A 17,228-nucleotide genomic window follows, 5' to 3' on the forward strand; every position below is an offset into this window, starting at 1 on the left:
CTTAGCAGGCAAGGGCAGCCTGATGCTACTGGGGCAAAGTCCCCAGGATACAGGAGAGAGAAGAACAGAAAGCTGGGGGTTTCAAAAATCCAATAATCCAAAATGTCAAGGACTGAAACATTAAAAGGCCTTTGAGTTGCTTAGGTTTAGACTCAGTTGTTTAAAGAGTCACCGAGTGTGAGGCAGTGGGTGGGCAGGGGGAGAGGCGGCTATTGGTGAGAGGAGGCTGCAGTGCGAGTCCATTTCTGTTTATATCAGTTGAGTCAAAGTGAGGGACAAAATAGATCAATTGTTGCTTAGATGTGTTTGATAAAAGAGAAACTGTTGTCTTGATGCAAAGATCTGCAGCCTGCAGAGTTCACAGGGAACACGGTTCCCAGCGTGCCCTGGGCTGGGTGTCCCCAAACAGCTGCAAAGCAGCCCAGACACCATCTGAGAACCTCTGGCGGCTTACAAACAGGAAGGCTGCTTGTAAACAGTAGGCCGGAACCAGGAGGGTCGTGGAGGCACAGCGGGGCCCTGCCACTCCAAGCAGAACCCAGCCTGCTCCCATGAGAAGCAGAGGAGCTAATGTTCTAGGCAGTTTTCTAAGCTTCCGCTGCCTGCTCTGCCCTTGAGCGGGTGACTTCATCCCGTTAGTTACAGTCTCTTGCTTTGTACTAACTGCCTGTAAAGTGCAGGTACAGACTGTGTTTTAAAGGTTTTTATATTGGTTGTTCGGAACTTTGTATTTTCCATGGAAAAACGTATAAACTGTCTTTAAGTTCCCAGCCTGAGCCACAAGTGTTGAGGCTACTCATAGTGCAACAGCATTAAAATTGAGAAAACAACCTTGCTGCCCAGACCTGGAGCCCTAACGTGCCTGGGACCTTCCCGTCCTGAAAAATGGAGTTGAAATGGCTGTGAAATCCCTTCCCTCCTCCTCTCTGGCCCATGAGCCTACGCGATCCTCCCCCATCTTTCTGTTCTTTTGTCTGGGGTCGGGGCGAGGTTCACAAGGAAGAGGGACTCCTACATCTTCCTTCTGTTCCCTCTGCCTCCGTCTCCTGCACGTCTGCTTCGCTTCACATTCACCCAAACAAAACTCTCGGCCTCTTCACTGACATCTGCAAAAATTCCACTCATGTCAAGCACTGTGTGAATTTCGGTCAGCACCACTGAAGGCTGGGGAGAGGGAGGTGGGGAGAGGAGGAAGGTGGTCTCTGGAAGGGCCCTGGCTTGTAGCATTTTCATCTGCTGCCTCTCCCCTCTCTCCTCCCCCTGCCCTCCTCAGCCTCTATCCTGGAGTGCCTGTAGGGGCCCCATTCTCTCTGTACTGGGCACCAGCTCCTGCCTCCACCCAGCCTCTTCAGAGCAGAGGGGCGTCCCCACTCACAGAACTCACCTTCCCCCACACCAGTTGTTTTAGTGTCAACAGTAATCTTTTTCTCATTGCCGTCGTAATTCGATAAAACCAGCAAAGCGGTAGAATGGAACTAGAGTCATCCGTTTAACAACAGTGCTTTATTTGGGGCTCTGGGAGAAGTGGTTTTTGTCAAAAGGGCTGCAGTGGTCAATAGAAACATTTCCTAAATAAATCTGGCAGAAATTGCAAGAGGGAATCCAGGTAAAGGACAGGATTGCAGGAGAGACAGCTCATCTCAGGTGGAAGCAACTGTGAGCGATGAGAGAGAGCAAGAGAGGGAGCGGTGAGAAGAGGGTGGGCTCCAGGGTGGGGGTGATGTGCCATGCCGCCTCTGCAGGGCCCGGCCACCCACAAGACAGGGGTGCTGTGCTCCACACCACTTCTCCCCACAGCCCCCATCGCATCGCCACCCCTGTTGGGTGGCAGGCTCTGTCCAGGCAAGGATGGGGCAGCCTGGGAGTCAGCCCGACAGCGTCTGGTGTCGTGTCTCTGCCATTTAGTGGCCCTAGGAGTTCGACCAGGTCATTTAGGGGATGTAGTCGAAGGACTGTCCACAGAGAAACCCAGGCAGCTTATTCAGATATAGACTCTTGGGCCTTAGGCCTAGAGTTGAAAGTCTATGCTGGGGTTAAGGATTCTGAATTTTGTTTAAAACTCCCCGTGGGACTCAGACACACAGCCAATGTGTTAGCGCCTCTGTGATTCTCTAGCCTCAACTGCAGAACGAAGTGAAACGTAGGTAGGTATGCAGCATGTGAGCCCCCTTCTCACCCTCTTCTCACCAGAGCCGCTCTTTTTTTTTTTTTTTTAGACAGAATCTCACTCTGTCACCCATGTTGGAGTGTAGTGGTGTGATCTCGATCTCAGCTCACTGCAACCTTCCCGTCTCCTGGGTTCAAGGGATTCTCCTGCCTCAGCCTCCTGGGATTACAGGCGTGCGCCACCACGCTTGGCTAATTTTTGTATTTTTAGTGAAGGTGGGGTTTCACCATGTTGGCCAGGCTGGCCTAGAACTCCTGACTTCAGGTGATGCGCCCATCTCGGCCTTGCAAGCTGGGATTACAGGCGTGAGCCATCGGTCCTTGCCAGAGCTGCTCTCCTTTGAGTCCCCTGGAGATTTCACATGGAGGTGACATTCACATCAGCCTGGCTGGCCAGCCAAGCCTCTGGCCAAGGTCAGCATCTGAAGAGCCAGAACACATATTTCTGCTGCCCTCTGGCAGGTAGGGTGAACCTCTGGACACACGCTGGCCCAGGTAACAGCTTTGCTTGGAGCTCAAAATGAACAACTCTACCCGGTCCAGGAGTGCTGGTGGTGCTGATGGAGGACAGGTGAAGTGGGGTGGGGGTTACTCATGGTAGCAAATGTTAATTGGGGTCCAGGCAGTGCCAGGTGTTTTGCAAATATAATCTCATTTGAGCCTCACAAAACCCTGTGAACAAGGCTATGACTTCACCCATTTTACAGATGGGGAAATAGAGAGGCTCTGTGACCTACCCAAGGTCACACAGCTTGTTTTTGTTGTGTTGTTACCTAGGAATTTGAATATTGTTTAATGTGTTATAAGATATTGTAGAGTTGGTCACAAGCTATTAAAGATGGTAATGTACACATGTGGATAGATATTTAACTATAATACAGGTAAGGTTTTGTTTCTCCTGTAATAGATGTTGATGAACAAGTGAGGGGACAATTGATTTTTGGTTCTCTTTTTTGTTCTTTTTTCTCTTTTTTGCTCAGGCAAGTTGCACTATTAAAATATTGAGACTGTATAAACACAGTCAAAAGCTACAAGATGGGAAAATCTTGTAGAAGTCAAATAAGAAGTCATTCTACTAACTTTTTAGAGTCAATCTGACTCCAGAGTCTCTACTCACTCGCTGCCTACCCCAAATCTCCCACAAGGGCAGGCTTCTAGGTGGCCCCCAAAACCTCAGGCCTGCAGTCCTTTGAGCTCCACCTAGGAGAGGTAGTTAGGGCAGGTGGCTCTTTGGGAAGGTTCCTCCAGGGAGTGGCAGGTACCTGTTGGCCTGGAATCTGGGGAGGACTGGTTTGGTGGGTCTGAGCCAGCTTCAGGCCACATGATCCCGTGACTGTTTAATAATATTTAACATTTTTACTGCCTTTCTTCCCTATTTGTTCCATTAGTGATCCGCCTCCAGCTGCCGGCAGGACACATCCTTAGCCTGTCCCTGCCAGCCCATCTGTCACTAGGAGACAGCTCCCATTCAAGCCTCTCTGTTTTTAGACTTCAGGAAGGTTGAGCATCTCAAACATAGAGACTGTTCCTTTCTTACAAGCAATTAGCAGGAAAAATGCCTCCAGGGCCCCGGACAATAGAGGGAGTGCATTCACCTAAATAAATTTCTCACCCTCCATGCTCCCTGGACCACAACACCCCAGAAATGAAAATTTCAGGATTCTTTCTACCTGGTGAGGATCATACCAACCAGTTAAGAGTCTTTGAGGGGTCTCAGGGTACAAGTTAAACCCCACTGCTGCCCTCTCCTCCTTCACATTTTTATTCCCTGGAAGGGAAAGACACAGCTTGAGGGGCGCAGGAGGCGAGGGGACATGAGTCCCATGTCCCTGCCAGCCCTGCCTCTTTTCCCATTCCCCTGCACAGCTTCTCCCTGAATCCCACCACATCTCCCTCCCTTCCTGATCTGGCCTCGGTTTTGCTCCCCTCTCTGTCTTCTTCCTGGTTTCTCCTTCCGAGCCCTTTGTCCGTCCTGCCTCCCAGCTTCACTGTCCTGTCCTAACTGTTGTCATAGCACTTTGTGTGTACTTGATTGAGACACTTCCCCATGCTGTCTGGTTCGGAAGAGACATCTATCTGTAAGTGCCTAGGCTGAGCTTCTTGGAGTGCAGCGGCAGCGCCTGCATCATTTTGGGGCACCCCAGGACCCAGCGCAGTGTCTGTTGCTCAGTACCTCTCCCTGATGCATTTGCGGCAAGGACTTGAAGTTCAGATGATGAGCTTTGTGTCTTCACCCCCAGTGGAAGAAGCCACATCATTCGCCCTCCCCCGCGCCTCTCCCCTGCCCTTGGCCTGTTCTCTGAGTAACTGTGGGCTGGCAGGGTCATGGGACTCATGGCGATGCCTCAAACCCCGCCTGCATGGTAGGTGGGAGGGTGGTTTTGAGACATTTTCTCGGGAAACAGTTAATTAAATGCTCGATGGAGTCAAAAGTGGCACTGTAGTTGAGCATTTGAATTCAGAATCTGAGTCTTGACCTTCGTTTGGCTAGTTGCTATATCCTTCTTTGGGCTTGTTTCCTCTCTTTGTAAAATGAAGTGATAATATCAACCCTGCATTTGTAAAATAAAGTGATAATATCGACCCTGCCACTTGCCTGCAAGGTCGTCACAGCCTGCACACAGTAGGTGCTCACTCTTATTGAACTGACTGAATGACGCTGACCCAACACTGCCACCTTCTGGTAGAGCTACTCTAGTGCTGAAGGGCGAATCCTGGTTCAGACCCAGAACTAGGAATTCTTCCTAGGCAATGGGATAAAGGAAGAAGAGCCTTCCCTGAAAGGGTGTCCATTCCCCTGTTCGCAGGTTGAGTCTAGCAAGTTCATCTACCTGTGGCATCCAAGCCACTGCGGGTGGTGATAAGCTGTTCCATTTCTTCCAGGCAGCCACTTGCAGGAAGCCCAGGAGCACAGGGTGGAATGGGTTCCACCATTCACCAGCTGATAGACACTTTCCCCCAGTGACCCACTGCCAACAAGGGGTGAAGGACATTTTTTTTTCACTTGAACAAACATCAAAAATTTTTCTTTTTTTAAAAAAAATACGAGCATTTAATGCTATTAATTTTCATGTATACACTACTTTCTCTGAATACCACAAATTTTCGTATGTTGTGTTTTCATTTTCACTTAGTTCAAAATAATTTCTAATTATTCATGATTTCTTTGACTTTGAGGGTTTTCAGGAATCTTTTTGTTATTGATTTCTAATTTAATTTTGTTGTGTTCAAATAACATTTTCTGTATGCTTTAAATCCTCTTAAATTCATTGAGGTTGGTTTTATAACCCTGAATATGGTCTACCGTGATAAAAATTCCAAGTACACTTGGAAAAAATGTGTATTCTGCTGTGTGAGGTGGCGTGTTCTGTAAAATATCAATTGGGTCCAGTTGATTGGTAGTCTTTTTAAGTCTTTTATATCCTTAATGATTTTTAGAGGTCCTGCTTGTTCTATCAATCATTGGTTGTTGAAATCTCCAACTATATAATTGTGAATTTGTCATTTTGAAAAGGATTTAAAAAGAGGGGAAAAAACCCTTCATGTTTACTCACCTACTTATGATTTCTAATGTTCTTCATTCCTTTGTGCAGATACAGGTTTCCTTCTGGAATTTTCCTTCTGTCAGAAGGACTTCCTTTTATGTTTTTTGTAGCTCTGGTCTACTGCTGATGCATTCGCACAGCTTTTGTTTGGGGAAAAAAAGAGTATTTTGCCTACAGATTGGAAAGGTATTTTTGCTGGGTATAGAAGAGTAGAATAAGAGCCTTTTTTTCTTTCTCTCAGAGAGTTAAAGATATCGCTCCGTTGTCTTCTGGCTTGCTTAGTTTCTGACAAGAGACCTAGTGTCATTTTTATCTTTGTTCCCCTTTACATATGTGTTTCCTGCCTCTGGAGAAAGATTTTTCTTCTATTTATTTATTTTTTTGAAACAGGGTCTTGCTCTGTCACCCAGGCTGGAGTGCAGTGGCATGATCATAGCTCACTACAGCTTCGTTCTCCTGAGCTCAAGCAATCTTCTTGCCTCAGCCTCCCAGGTAGCTGGGACTGCAGACGTGCACCACCATGCCCAGGTAATTTTTTTATTTTTAGTAGATACAGGGCCTTGCTATGCTGCCCAGACTGGTCTCGAACTCCTGGGCTCAAGTGATCCTCCTGTCTCTGCCTCCCAAAGTTTTGGGATTCCAGGCATGAACCACCATGCCCAGACTGATTTTTCTTCTTATTACTGCTTTTTAGCAGTTTGATTAGGCTGTGCATGGATGTAGTTTTCTTCATATTTCTTTTTTCAGGTATGATCTTGCTCTGTTGCCCAGGCTGGAGTGCAGTGATGAAATCTTGGCTCATTGTAATCTCTGCCTCCTGGGCTCAAGTGATCCTCCCACATCAGTCTCCTGAGTAGCTATGACTACAGGTGCACACCACCACACCTGGTTAATTTTTGTATTTTTTTTTTAAATAGAGTTGGGGTTTTTGCCATGTTGCCCAGGCTGGTCTCGAACTCCTGGGCTCAAGTGATCTGCCTGCCTCGGCCTCCGAAAGTGCTGGGGTTACAAGCATAAGCATGGGTCTGTTTTCATTAGCTGATTTTTCTGCTGGTTATGGGTCTTATTTTCCTTCTTTTTTTGCATGATTGATAATTTTTTTTTTTTTTTTTGAGACGGAGTCTCGCTCTGTCGCCCAGGCTGGAGTTCAGTGGCCGGATCTCAGCTCACTGCAAGCTCCGCCTCCCAGGTTTACGCCATTCTCCGCCTCAGCCTCCCGAGTAGCTGGGACTACAGGCGCCCGCAACCTCGCCCGGCTAGTTTTTTGTATTTTTTTAGTAGGGACGGGGTTTCACCATGTTAGCCAGGATGGTCTCGATCTCCTGACCTCGTGATCCGCCCACCTCGGCCTCCCAAAGTGCTGGGATTACAGGCTTGAGCCACCGCGCCCGGCCATGATTGATAATTTTTTATTGGATGCTAAGCACTGTAAATTTTGTATGGTTAGGTGTTTAATTTTGTTGTATTCATTTAAATGTTACTGAGTTTTGTTCTTGGATGCTGTTTTGTTACTGAAATCTTTGATCCTTTCAAGTCCAGCTTTTAAGGTTTAGTAAGACAAGTACTGTGTACCTTTCACCCTGTATTCACATCAGGGAAAGCTGGGTGAAAGGTGGACAGGACTTGTATACCTATTATATTTTTATATAGATATTTTTATCTATATATTTTTCAAAACTAAGAAATAAAACTTAATGCTTGTGTTGTATTAATGCAATACAAACTTTGCTTGGCTTTCACTAGTTTTCCACTCACGTTTTTTGATCTGTGTCAGGATCCCCTCCAGGGTCCCACCTTGCATTTAGTCATTGTGTGTCTTTCGCTCCTCTGATCTGTGATAGTTTCTCAGTCTTGCTTTTCCATGATTTTTTGGAGAGCACAGACCAGGTGTTTTTGCAGAACATCTTTCAACTTAGGTCTGTCAGATGTTTTCTCATGATTAGACAGAAGTAATGGATTTGTGCAAATTCTACAGAAGTGAACCCCCCACCCCACCCCATTTTTTAGAGGCAGAGTCTTGCTTTTTTGCCCATGCTTCAGTGGAGCGATCATAGCTCACTGCAGCCTTGGACTTCTGGGCTCAAGTGATCCTCCTCCTTTAGCCTTCCGAGTAGTTAGGACTACGGGCACATAACACCACACCAGCTTATTTTAATCTTTTTAGAGATGGGGTCTCACTATGTTGCCTAGGCTGATTGCGAATGCCTGGCCTCAAGGGAGCCTCCGGCTGCAGCCACCCAAGCTCAGGATTACAGACGTGAGCCGCTGCACCTGGCCTGAACCGCCCTTCTCAGTGCATCATACCAGGGGATACCTGACATCAACATTACCTGTTACTGGTGATATTAACCTTGATCATTTGGTGAAGGTAGTATTTCCAAGTTTCTCCACTGTAAAGTTATTTGGTAGACAGAGCTAGAAAATATAGGTATGTATACTAACCCATGTATACTACACATCAATATTTGTTTGTATCTATCCATCTGTACATGTAGTAAAATGCCCATTAGTTCATATTGATGTCTCTGACTAATCCAGTACCATATCTAACCTTCCCTCTTGCTTCTTTATAACTTATTTTATCTTACTTATAACTTATTTTTTATTTATTTACGTATTTGTTCAATCATAGTATACTTGTAGTAAGAATTGCTAATCCATAACCCTGTGAGAATCAGATTGACTCACTAGAATACAGTGAATTTATATTTATACATATATACAGTTTATTTATATTATTTTGGTCTTTAGCCTACGTACCTGGTCAAACATCACTTTCCAAAGTTGCTTAGTCACTTCCTCTTCTTCCCCTCCTTTCAGGGAGGTTTTGTCATGCATTTGTAATACAGTTGGTTTCATTTGCCATGACCTGCATTTCATCCTGGGTTCTCTACCATCCCATATTGTCTTTGATTTGCATCCAGTAAAGTTCACTCTGTGGTGTACGGTTCTGTGGGTTTCCAGAAATGCATAAAGGCATGGCTTCTATCTGCACCACAGCACCCTAGAGAACAGTTCCATTACCCCCAAAATTTCCATTGTAGTCAACTCATTCTCCTTCCCACAACCACTGACAACTACGATCTGTTTTCTGACCCTATGGTTTTACATTTTCTGGGATGGACTCATACAATATGTAGCCCTTTGGGTCTGACTTCTTTTATTTAGCAAAATACATTGAAGAATCATCCATGTTGTTGCATGAATCAATAGTTCTTCGTTTTTATTGCTGAGTCGTATTCCATTGCATGAACGTACCACGGTTTGTTTAGTCACTCACCTGTGGAAGTACCTAGTGATTATTATGGCTTGCCTTTTCGTTGTCTTAATTATGTATTTTGAGCAATGTAATTTGAAAATTTTTAATATACTCCAATTTATGAGTTTTCTCTTATGGTTTGTGCTTTTGTATGTTGTTAAACAGTCTTTGCCCCCAAGATCATGAAGATACCCTCCTGTGATATTTACTTAATGTTTTATTTTAGTCCTACATATTATACCTATGATCAATCTGGAATTGATTTTTGTGTATGGTGTGAGATAGGATTATAAAGATTCATTTTTTCCCCATATGAATGTCCACTAAACCCAACACCACTTATGGAAAAGACTGCCCCTTCCCCCACTGCATTGCCGCATTGCCGTGTTGTCTTTGTCATAAATCAGGTAGCCATAAATGTGTGGGTCTGTTTCTGGAGTCTCTATTATGGCCATTGATCTATTTGTCTATCCTTGCACAAATACCATACCACATTAATTACTAAAGCTTTAGCATAGTTTTTTTGTTTTTTTGTTTTTTGACAGGGTCTCACTCTATCACTCAGGCTGGAGTGCAGTGGCACAATTATGGCTCACTGCAGCCTCAATCTCCTAGGTTCATTGATCTTTGTACCTCAGCCTCCCGAGTACCTGGAACTACAGGCGTGCACGACCATACCTGGCCAATTTTAAATTTTTGTTGTAGAGACAGGGTCTCACTATGTTTCCCAGTCTGGTCTTAAACTCTGGACTGAAGGGATCCTCCCCTCTTAGCCTCCCGAAGGGCTGGGATTATAGGTGTGAGTCACCACTCCCAGCCAAGATCTTGATAGCTAGTGGTATAAGTCCTTCAGCTTTATTATTCTTTAGGATTAACTTGGCTGTTCTTCACCCTTGCATTTCCATGTAAACTTTAGAATTGGCTTGTCAAGTCCTGCAAAATGGACCGACTAGAAAACTTTCACTAGAATTGCATTAACTTTATGGATCAATTTATCAACATTAATAATATTGAGCCTTCTAACCTGTAAGTATATCTGACGGGAGTTTTAAAAGGCACTAAAATACAAAAGGTTTTGTTACACCCTTCTCCCAGGACATGGGCTCTGCTCACCTAACCTTACACAGCCATGAGGGACTTTTTGGGCAGTGCCTTTCTCAGTGAGAGGTTGCTTCAGGTAAACTGAGGCTTCCACTCAAGACTGAGGAAGAACTGACATCTTCTGTACCACTCTAACAGACACCTTCATCTACCGCTTTCTTTGACAAGTGTTTTACATCTGTGTAAAATGTTTAAAATATAAACATTAATCATGTCATTTTATTTATTTATTTATTTATTTATTTATTTATTTATTTATTTATTTTTGAGTCGAAGTCTTGCTCTGTCACCCAGGCTGGAGCGCAGTGGCATGATCTCAGCTCATTGCAACCTCCGCCTCCCGGGTTCAAATAATTCTGCTGCCTCAGCCTCCGAGTAACTGGGATTACAGGCGCCCATCACCACGCCTGGCTAATTTTTGTATTTTGTAGTAGAGACAGGTTTCACCACATTGGTCAGGCTGGTCTTGAATGCTTGACCTCAGGTGATCTGCCTGCCTTGGCTTCTCAAAGTGCTGGGATTACAAGAGTGAGCCACCATGCCCAGCAGCCACTGCGCCCAGTTGATAAACATTAATCATATCTTTTTTTTTTTTTTTTTTTGAGACAGAGTCTCACTCTGTCACCAGGCTGGAGTGCAGTGGCGCGATCTTAGTTCACTGCAACCTCTGACTCTGGGTTCAAGCGATTCTCCTGCTTCAGCCTCCTGAGTAGCTGGGACTACAGGTGCATGCCACCATGCCCAGCTAATTTTTGTATTTTTAGTAGAGACAGGATTTCACCATGTTGGCCATGATGGTCTTGATCTTCTGATGTGGTGATCCGCCCACCTCTGCCTTCTAAAGTGCTGGGATTACAGGTGTGAGTCACTGCACCCAGCCAATCATATTATTTTAATAAGAGTGGGGAGCAGATACAATGCACAAAATAAAGTATGATTAGAAAATGAAAACGCTAAATGAAGTCTAAATAAAAAAAGAAAACAGAAACACTAGTAATAAAGAAAATTTAGAGATAAGAAATTTTACATAAATTAATACTGTTTGATTTTTTTAATGAGCTTTTGAAAGTCCAAGTGCACCAATGACATCATCATTGAGTCACTAGTGTATTTTTGTGTGAATTTTTTCCAGCAACTGTAAAAAGCTTTTTTTGACTAGGCGCTAGTTGGAGAAATGTTGAGGAGATATTTTTAAGCTAAGTCCAAATATTTTCCCTCTGACTTTCATCTTCAAATCAAATCTCTTGTTCAATAACTTTAAGAAGATCTTTAAAAAAAGAAAACTTTTAGTTTTTTTGGCAGGGACTGCAATCTTTTTATTGTTGATAAACTGTAGTTTCTATTTCCAAAAACCTCCCAGCATTTGGGGTTTATTTTCATCTACTTTAGTTTCATCACGCATAGATGGAGATCATACACGAGTTACCTGTATAAATTGCTATACTGACATGTTTGTATTCCCTTTGTTCAAAACGCCCTCAAACCAGGGTACATGTTATTCTTGAAATGGAAGCATTGCTTTGTCAACTGTCACTTCCTTCCTCCTCTGGAGGATTGAAGACTTCTGAATAAGTGTGAAATTTCATACAGATGATAACTCTCTGGATAGGTCCCCAAATTTATTGGTTCAGATTTCAGATTGTTAAAGTTATAGCATCAAAAATCTGGAATCCAATAAACTGGACCTGTGATCTCTAATGAGGCTTGCTCTTCCAGCTTCCCCTTCTTGGCTGTTCTGTCTGCCTGGGGCTGGACTGAACCAGATCCGAGGACACTGGCTGATCTGGCCTTTAGCTCAGGATGGAGAGCAGGGAGGGACATGCGGCTGCACCACCTGGGCCCTTAGCAACTCTCCCGCAGCACTATCGGTGTCTCTTTGACTGGAGCTGCTCTGTCGCGGGGGGGGCTCATAACCTGGGCTGTCCCTTGAGACAAGGACCCTGGGGAAGAAGGGAGCTGCACCTTGTTGGAACAGAGACAGCCCTGGGATGCTCTCCTGGCAGGTGCCTGCCAGGCCTCAAAACGAACTATACTAGCCACTCCTTGGTCCCCAGGACCCAAACGCAGCTCTGGTGAGCTCGGCCCTAGCCCTGTGGCCTGACATCTGCCCTGCCATCCTCTCAGGGACAGTGTCCCCTGCTCCATACTCGAATTCCTCCCTGTTTCCCAAGCCCAGTGGCTCCATGTCAGCTCCATCTTCTTTGACCTTCTCCCTTCTGCAGCCTTTGGTCCCGTGGCCCCCTCCTGTGCCTCTCACTTTCATAGTGACAGAGTCATAGAGTCATTTTTAGCCATCCACTGAGTTCTCCTAGGCTGTGAACCATTTTTTTAACTTCAATCTAGATTCTGTGTTTGCACTTTTTTTTTTTTTTTAGATGGAGTCTCCCTCTGTCACCCAGGCTGGAGTGCAGTGGCATGATCTCAGCTCACTGCAACCTCTGCCTCCTGGGTTCAAGCCTCCCGAGTTCAAGCCTCCTGAGTAGCTGGGACTGCAGGCATGTGCCATCACACCCTACAAATTTTTGTATTTTTAGTAGAGTTGAGGTTTTGTCATGTTGGTCAGGCTGGTCTCGAACTCCTGGCCTCAGGTGATCCGTTGGTCTTGGCCTTCCAAAGTGTTGGTATTACAGGTGTGAGCCACCACACCCAGCCAAAAAGTGCTTTATATTAAAGTAAGAATTTTAGAGGGATCCATTTCCAAGGTTTTCTATATTTTAATGGCCGCTGCTTGGCCTCTGATGTTTTTTTGGCACCAGGCACCTTAGTGGAAATAGGGCAGGACAGGTTCAGGAGTCCTGGGTCTCAGGCCAGCTCTCCCACTTGCTGGCTGAGTCCTTCCCCTTTCCCAGACCTCATTTCCACATCCGTGAGATGAGCAGGTTAGCCTAGATCACAAATCCCCAGCAATAATGTTAAAAAATGAGAAACATGTACTCATCATACGTATATATTCATTTATAAACTGTATACATTTACTACTATACTAAGCTGATACAATATCAAAATAAAAAAATTAAGGACAAGCTAAAAATTACATAAAATATTTAACAAACAATTCTCCCTTTAATAGGTATAGTAAGATTTCTTCCTTGCACTATGCTATTGTTTGCATATAACTAATAATATTGTAAGAGAAAGCAATGTGGTTGGATATGCTTAATTATTCTTTGAAATCTTGCTTTAAGATTGAGCTAGAACCATTCAGAGGTCTGGTTCTGTTCAGTTTTGTTTTGATTTTTAATAGCTGTCGTAACTGATCCAAAGAGAGGAAATGTATCATGGGCTGTATGTCTTAAATCATGGCACTCATTTTCAACCCCATTCACCAATTAAAAGCTTTTGATTGAAATTAAGCTAGTAATTGTCTGTCTTCCCTTCCCTTATGTCAGTGGCTCTTACACTAAGTGGAAAGTATTACATTTTTATATTTTTAACAAATTGATTCAAAATCCACTGACATTCTTTATTTGGACAATTTCCAAACAGGTCAGAATAGTCTGTTTCTGTATTTTCAGGTATGAAATATAAGCATTTCTATAGGTGATACACATGTTTTTAACCACAAAAATCCCATTTAAAAAATATTCTCTTCAAAGCATGAGTTTCTTTAGAAAAGCAATAATGCTAAAATGAGTCACCTTTACCTTGAAAAGTCAAATGAAATTGAGTTCATTTTTTGGCGGATATTTGCTAGGTAGCATACTGCCAACAGTTACTTGTCATCATGGGAAGGTCAGCAAATTTGGAACACTTGTCTTTTTGTACCAGGAAAACATATAACTCATCTTTAAGTTTGATAGCTCTTTTAAGAACTCTTCCAAGAGCAAAGCAGCACACCTCCATGTGGTTCAGAAGATTTTCATACTCACTTTCCTTCTGATTACAAATCATTGTATAAGTTTTATTTCTTTCTTTTTTTTTTTTTTTTAAGATGGGAGTTTCGCTCTTTTTGCCCAGGCTGGAGTGGAATGACGCAATCTTGGCTCACTGTAGCCCCTGCCTTCCGGGTTCAAGCGATTCTCCTGCCTCAGTCTCCTGAGTAGCTGGGATTATAGGCATGCGCCGCCACGCCCAGCTAATTTTTTTTTGTATTGAGTAGAGACAGGGTTTCACCACCTTGGCCAGGCTGGTCTTGAACTCGTGACCTCAGGTGATCCACCTACCTCGGCCTCCCAAAGTGCTGGGATTACAGGCATAAGCCACTGTGCCTGGCCAAGTTTTACTATATTTTAACTCTTTTTTTTTCTTTTTTTTTAGAGAACCATTTCAATGCCTTCTGCTGTACTTTAGGTATTTCTGGGCTTACCTTCCTGACTGCAGTAGCCTGCAGGAACTCCTGCAGGGAAATCATTTGGCATGTGTCGCCATCCTGCACCCTCACCCCAGAATTCTTTTCCATCATGGAGCAGCCACCCCCTCAGTGAGTATCTTCACTTTTCCCCAGCAATGGTGTTTTCATTAAAGACATTTATTTACTATTCAGTCCATGTCTCTGTTTCCTTTAGTGGCCTGCAGAAATGTGGTTTTTCACATATAGAATCTAGGAAAACCATATTAGAAAATCTATACCTTTATTTAACTATTTAGCAAAGCTTTCACAGTGTGAAATTTGTTCGAATACTTATTTCTCTGTATCTTCAGCAATATTTTCTCTGCATCTTCCAACGTGCTCACATGTTGTGTCATAGGTACTATTCGTGCTACCAGCAGCTACCACATCAACTGCCCTGTTTTCAGTCTCTATAAGACATGCTGTGTGTGTGTGTAGAGTCATGTGACATGGATCTAAGGAGTGTACTGGTGTCCTGGCAACCACCTCCCTCCCATCACTACCAGCAAAGACAAGGGGAGGTCCCCCGGGAAAGGAAGCTTGGTATCTCATTCCCTGGCTGGCTGTACGCTTGGGCAGTGAGCCTGTTGGCTTGCCTTGCACCTGCCCGAGCACAGAAAAAGAAAACTAATGCAGGGCTTCTTGTTATGTCTGCCTGGATACTCATGATGTCTACCCCATAGAAAAGGACTCGTATTTAGAGTAGGAGAGGTTTCAGCTCTGACATTCTCTTGTTCATTTGCGTTTTCATTATAACCATTATCTTCAATTGTGGTGTCCTTGCAGGAATCTTGTGAAGTCACATATCCATCTGCAAGAGTCATCCCCGGCACCCCATCATGCTCAGGGTCCTGGCTCAGTGAGCCACCGTCTACTCTGAGATTTAGATTGCGTCTGTTGTTTTCATCTCAAACCCAGGACACAGTGTTTGTAACAGATGAGAGAGGCCCAGAGAGACACAGCCCCGACCCTGATAGATCTCCTCCCTTTTCTTCCCTCCTCACCCACAGGTCAACCCTTTCAGAGACCATATCTGCAGGGTTTTCTCCCACAATGGCGTGTTCTCCTTTGAGGATGTGCTGGGCATGGCATCTGTGTTCAGCGAGCAGGCCTGCCCAAGCCTGAAGATTGAGTATGCCTTTCGCATCTATGGTAGGTGCTGTGGGGGACTGAGGGGTGAGGGGTGGAAGGGCCATAGACAATATACCATATCTGGACTCCATCATCAGTTCATTGATGGATGGTGTTAACTGGGGTTTGCTGGAGTATCTGTGGGTATGTTCGTATTTTGCATGCACCATGGAGTAAAAAAAAAAGAAAAGATTGAGAATGACAGCGTCAATGGATAGACTCCCCTCCATGTCATCAGAGAGCAATGGAGTCATTGGCCTTGATATTTGGTGTTAGTGTGCGGTGTGTGGGCAGGCGAGAGAGAGAGAGAGAGAGAGAGAGAGAGAGAGAGAGAGAGAGAGAGAGAGAGAACCACATATGCATGTAAAGGATTTATGCTTATTTGGCAGAAGAAGCATTGGATGGGAAATTAAGGAAATTTGAACAATCTTGAACAAATCATTTCACTTTTCTAGGGCTCAGTTTTCTCATCTGTAAAATGAGGGGATAGACAGAGATAATCTCTGAGGTCCTTTGACATTTTCTGGTCTCTAACTGTCTCAGGTAGTCAAAAGACTTTGCTGAAGTTCTGCTTTTCAGCAGGCAAATGTCCGCTTAGCACAGCTGGGATGCAAGGGAATTCTCAAAAGGAATCAAAAGCAAAGAAAGAAGTCTTAAGATGCTTTCAAACAAACCAGGTGCAAGTCTTTAGTGCATCCTGATAACTCTTTGGCCCCAAAGGACTTGCACATTTAGACTTGCTCATTTGCATCTCACGTTCCTTCCTTTCCTGCCAGTTCCTCCCCAGTCTCCACATGGTGGACTCCATCTCATTTCTGCCTCACCCAAGTGGGATGTGGATAGAAGACAGTAGAAGAACTTTAAGCCAGATGGACTTATGAGGCCTCAGTTTTTTCATCTGTAAAAAGGACTTAATATTTTTGCATCCCATATGTCCTCAGGTTCAGCATTCAGTAAGCACACATGAAATCACAGAGTTCCCTCCTGAGAATGGCTGAGTAAACTCCTATCATATGGTCATTCCTGCAGATAGCAACTATAAAACCCTAAACTAAATACAAAAATCAACTAGCTGATGGCATTGGAAAGTTATCGAAAGCAAGATGTGTTCTAAAGAGAGCTGATGCCTGGAAGAAGGAAACGGTAGAAGATGGGTTTTCCTTCACCCACCTTTTTTATTTTTAACTTTTTTGTCCCGAAGGTGGGCTTCAGTGAGTGGAAACACTGGACTGATGCAGGCTGATGGAAACACTGGACTCTTTCTGACATGAAGAACCAGAGAGTTTGGGGCACACACAGCCCCTGCAAAGTGAGGGAGAGCCTATGAAAGAGAAAGGGAGTCCAAATTTTGCATGTAAACTATGCCCGTATCTCTTTCTGACCTCTACACCACAAACACGAGGGCAAAGTCAAAGTAGCTCAGCTAAGGATAAAATAACTAAATTGAGATTTGAGCTGCCACTACCTTTTTACCAGATCCACGAGTGACAGGGTTTGCACTTTGAGTCCAAATCAATTGCCTGCTAAAACCAAAAATTCAGCACTCTTTGGAGAAATACAGAGTCGCTACAACAAAACATTTATAATGTCCAAGAAGCTATTCAAAATTGTACACAATGTACAAAAATATTTTTTAATTGATGAATTCTCAAGAATGGAGACTGACTGACATGACCCAGATGTTGGAATTAGGTAA

General features: G+C 44.2%; 1 protein-coding gene across 1 annotated transcript in view; it reads left to right on the forward strand.

Annotated features, from left to right (window-relative positions):
- The window catches only part of CIB4 (calcium and integrin binding family member 4), a 60,432-nt gene that overhangs the window by 30,814 nt on the left and 12,390 nt on the right, over positions 1-17,228 (forward strand). The window contains exon 4 of the mRNA XM_033176311.1: positions 15,412-15,553. Within this exon, the coding sequence (XP_033032202.1) occupies positions 15,412-15,553 (142 nt within the window). The remainder of the gene's footprint in view (positions 1-15,411; positions 15,554-17,228) is intronic.

This window comes from Trachypithecus francoisi, unplaced genomic scaffold (assembly GCF_009764315.1).
Source record: "Trachypithecus francoisi isolate TF-2019V2 unplaced genomic scaffold, Tfra_2.0 Lachesis_group17, whole genome shotgun sequence".
NCBI classification, from domain to species: domain Eukaryota; kingdom Metazoa; phylum Chordata; class Mammalia; order Primates; family Cercopithecidae; genus Trachypithecus; species Trachypithecus francoisi.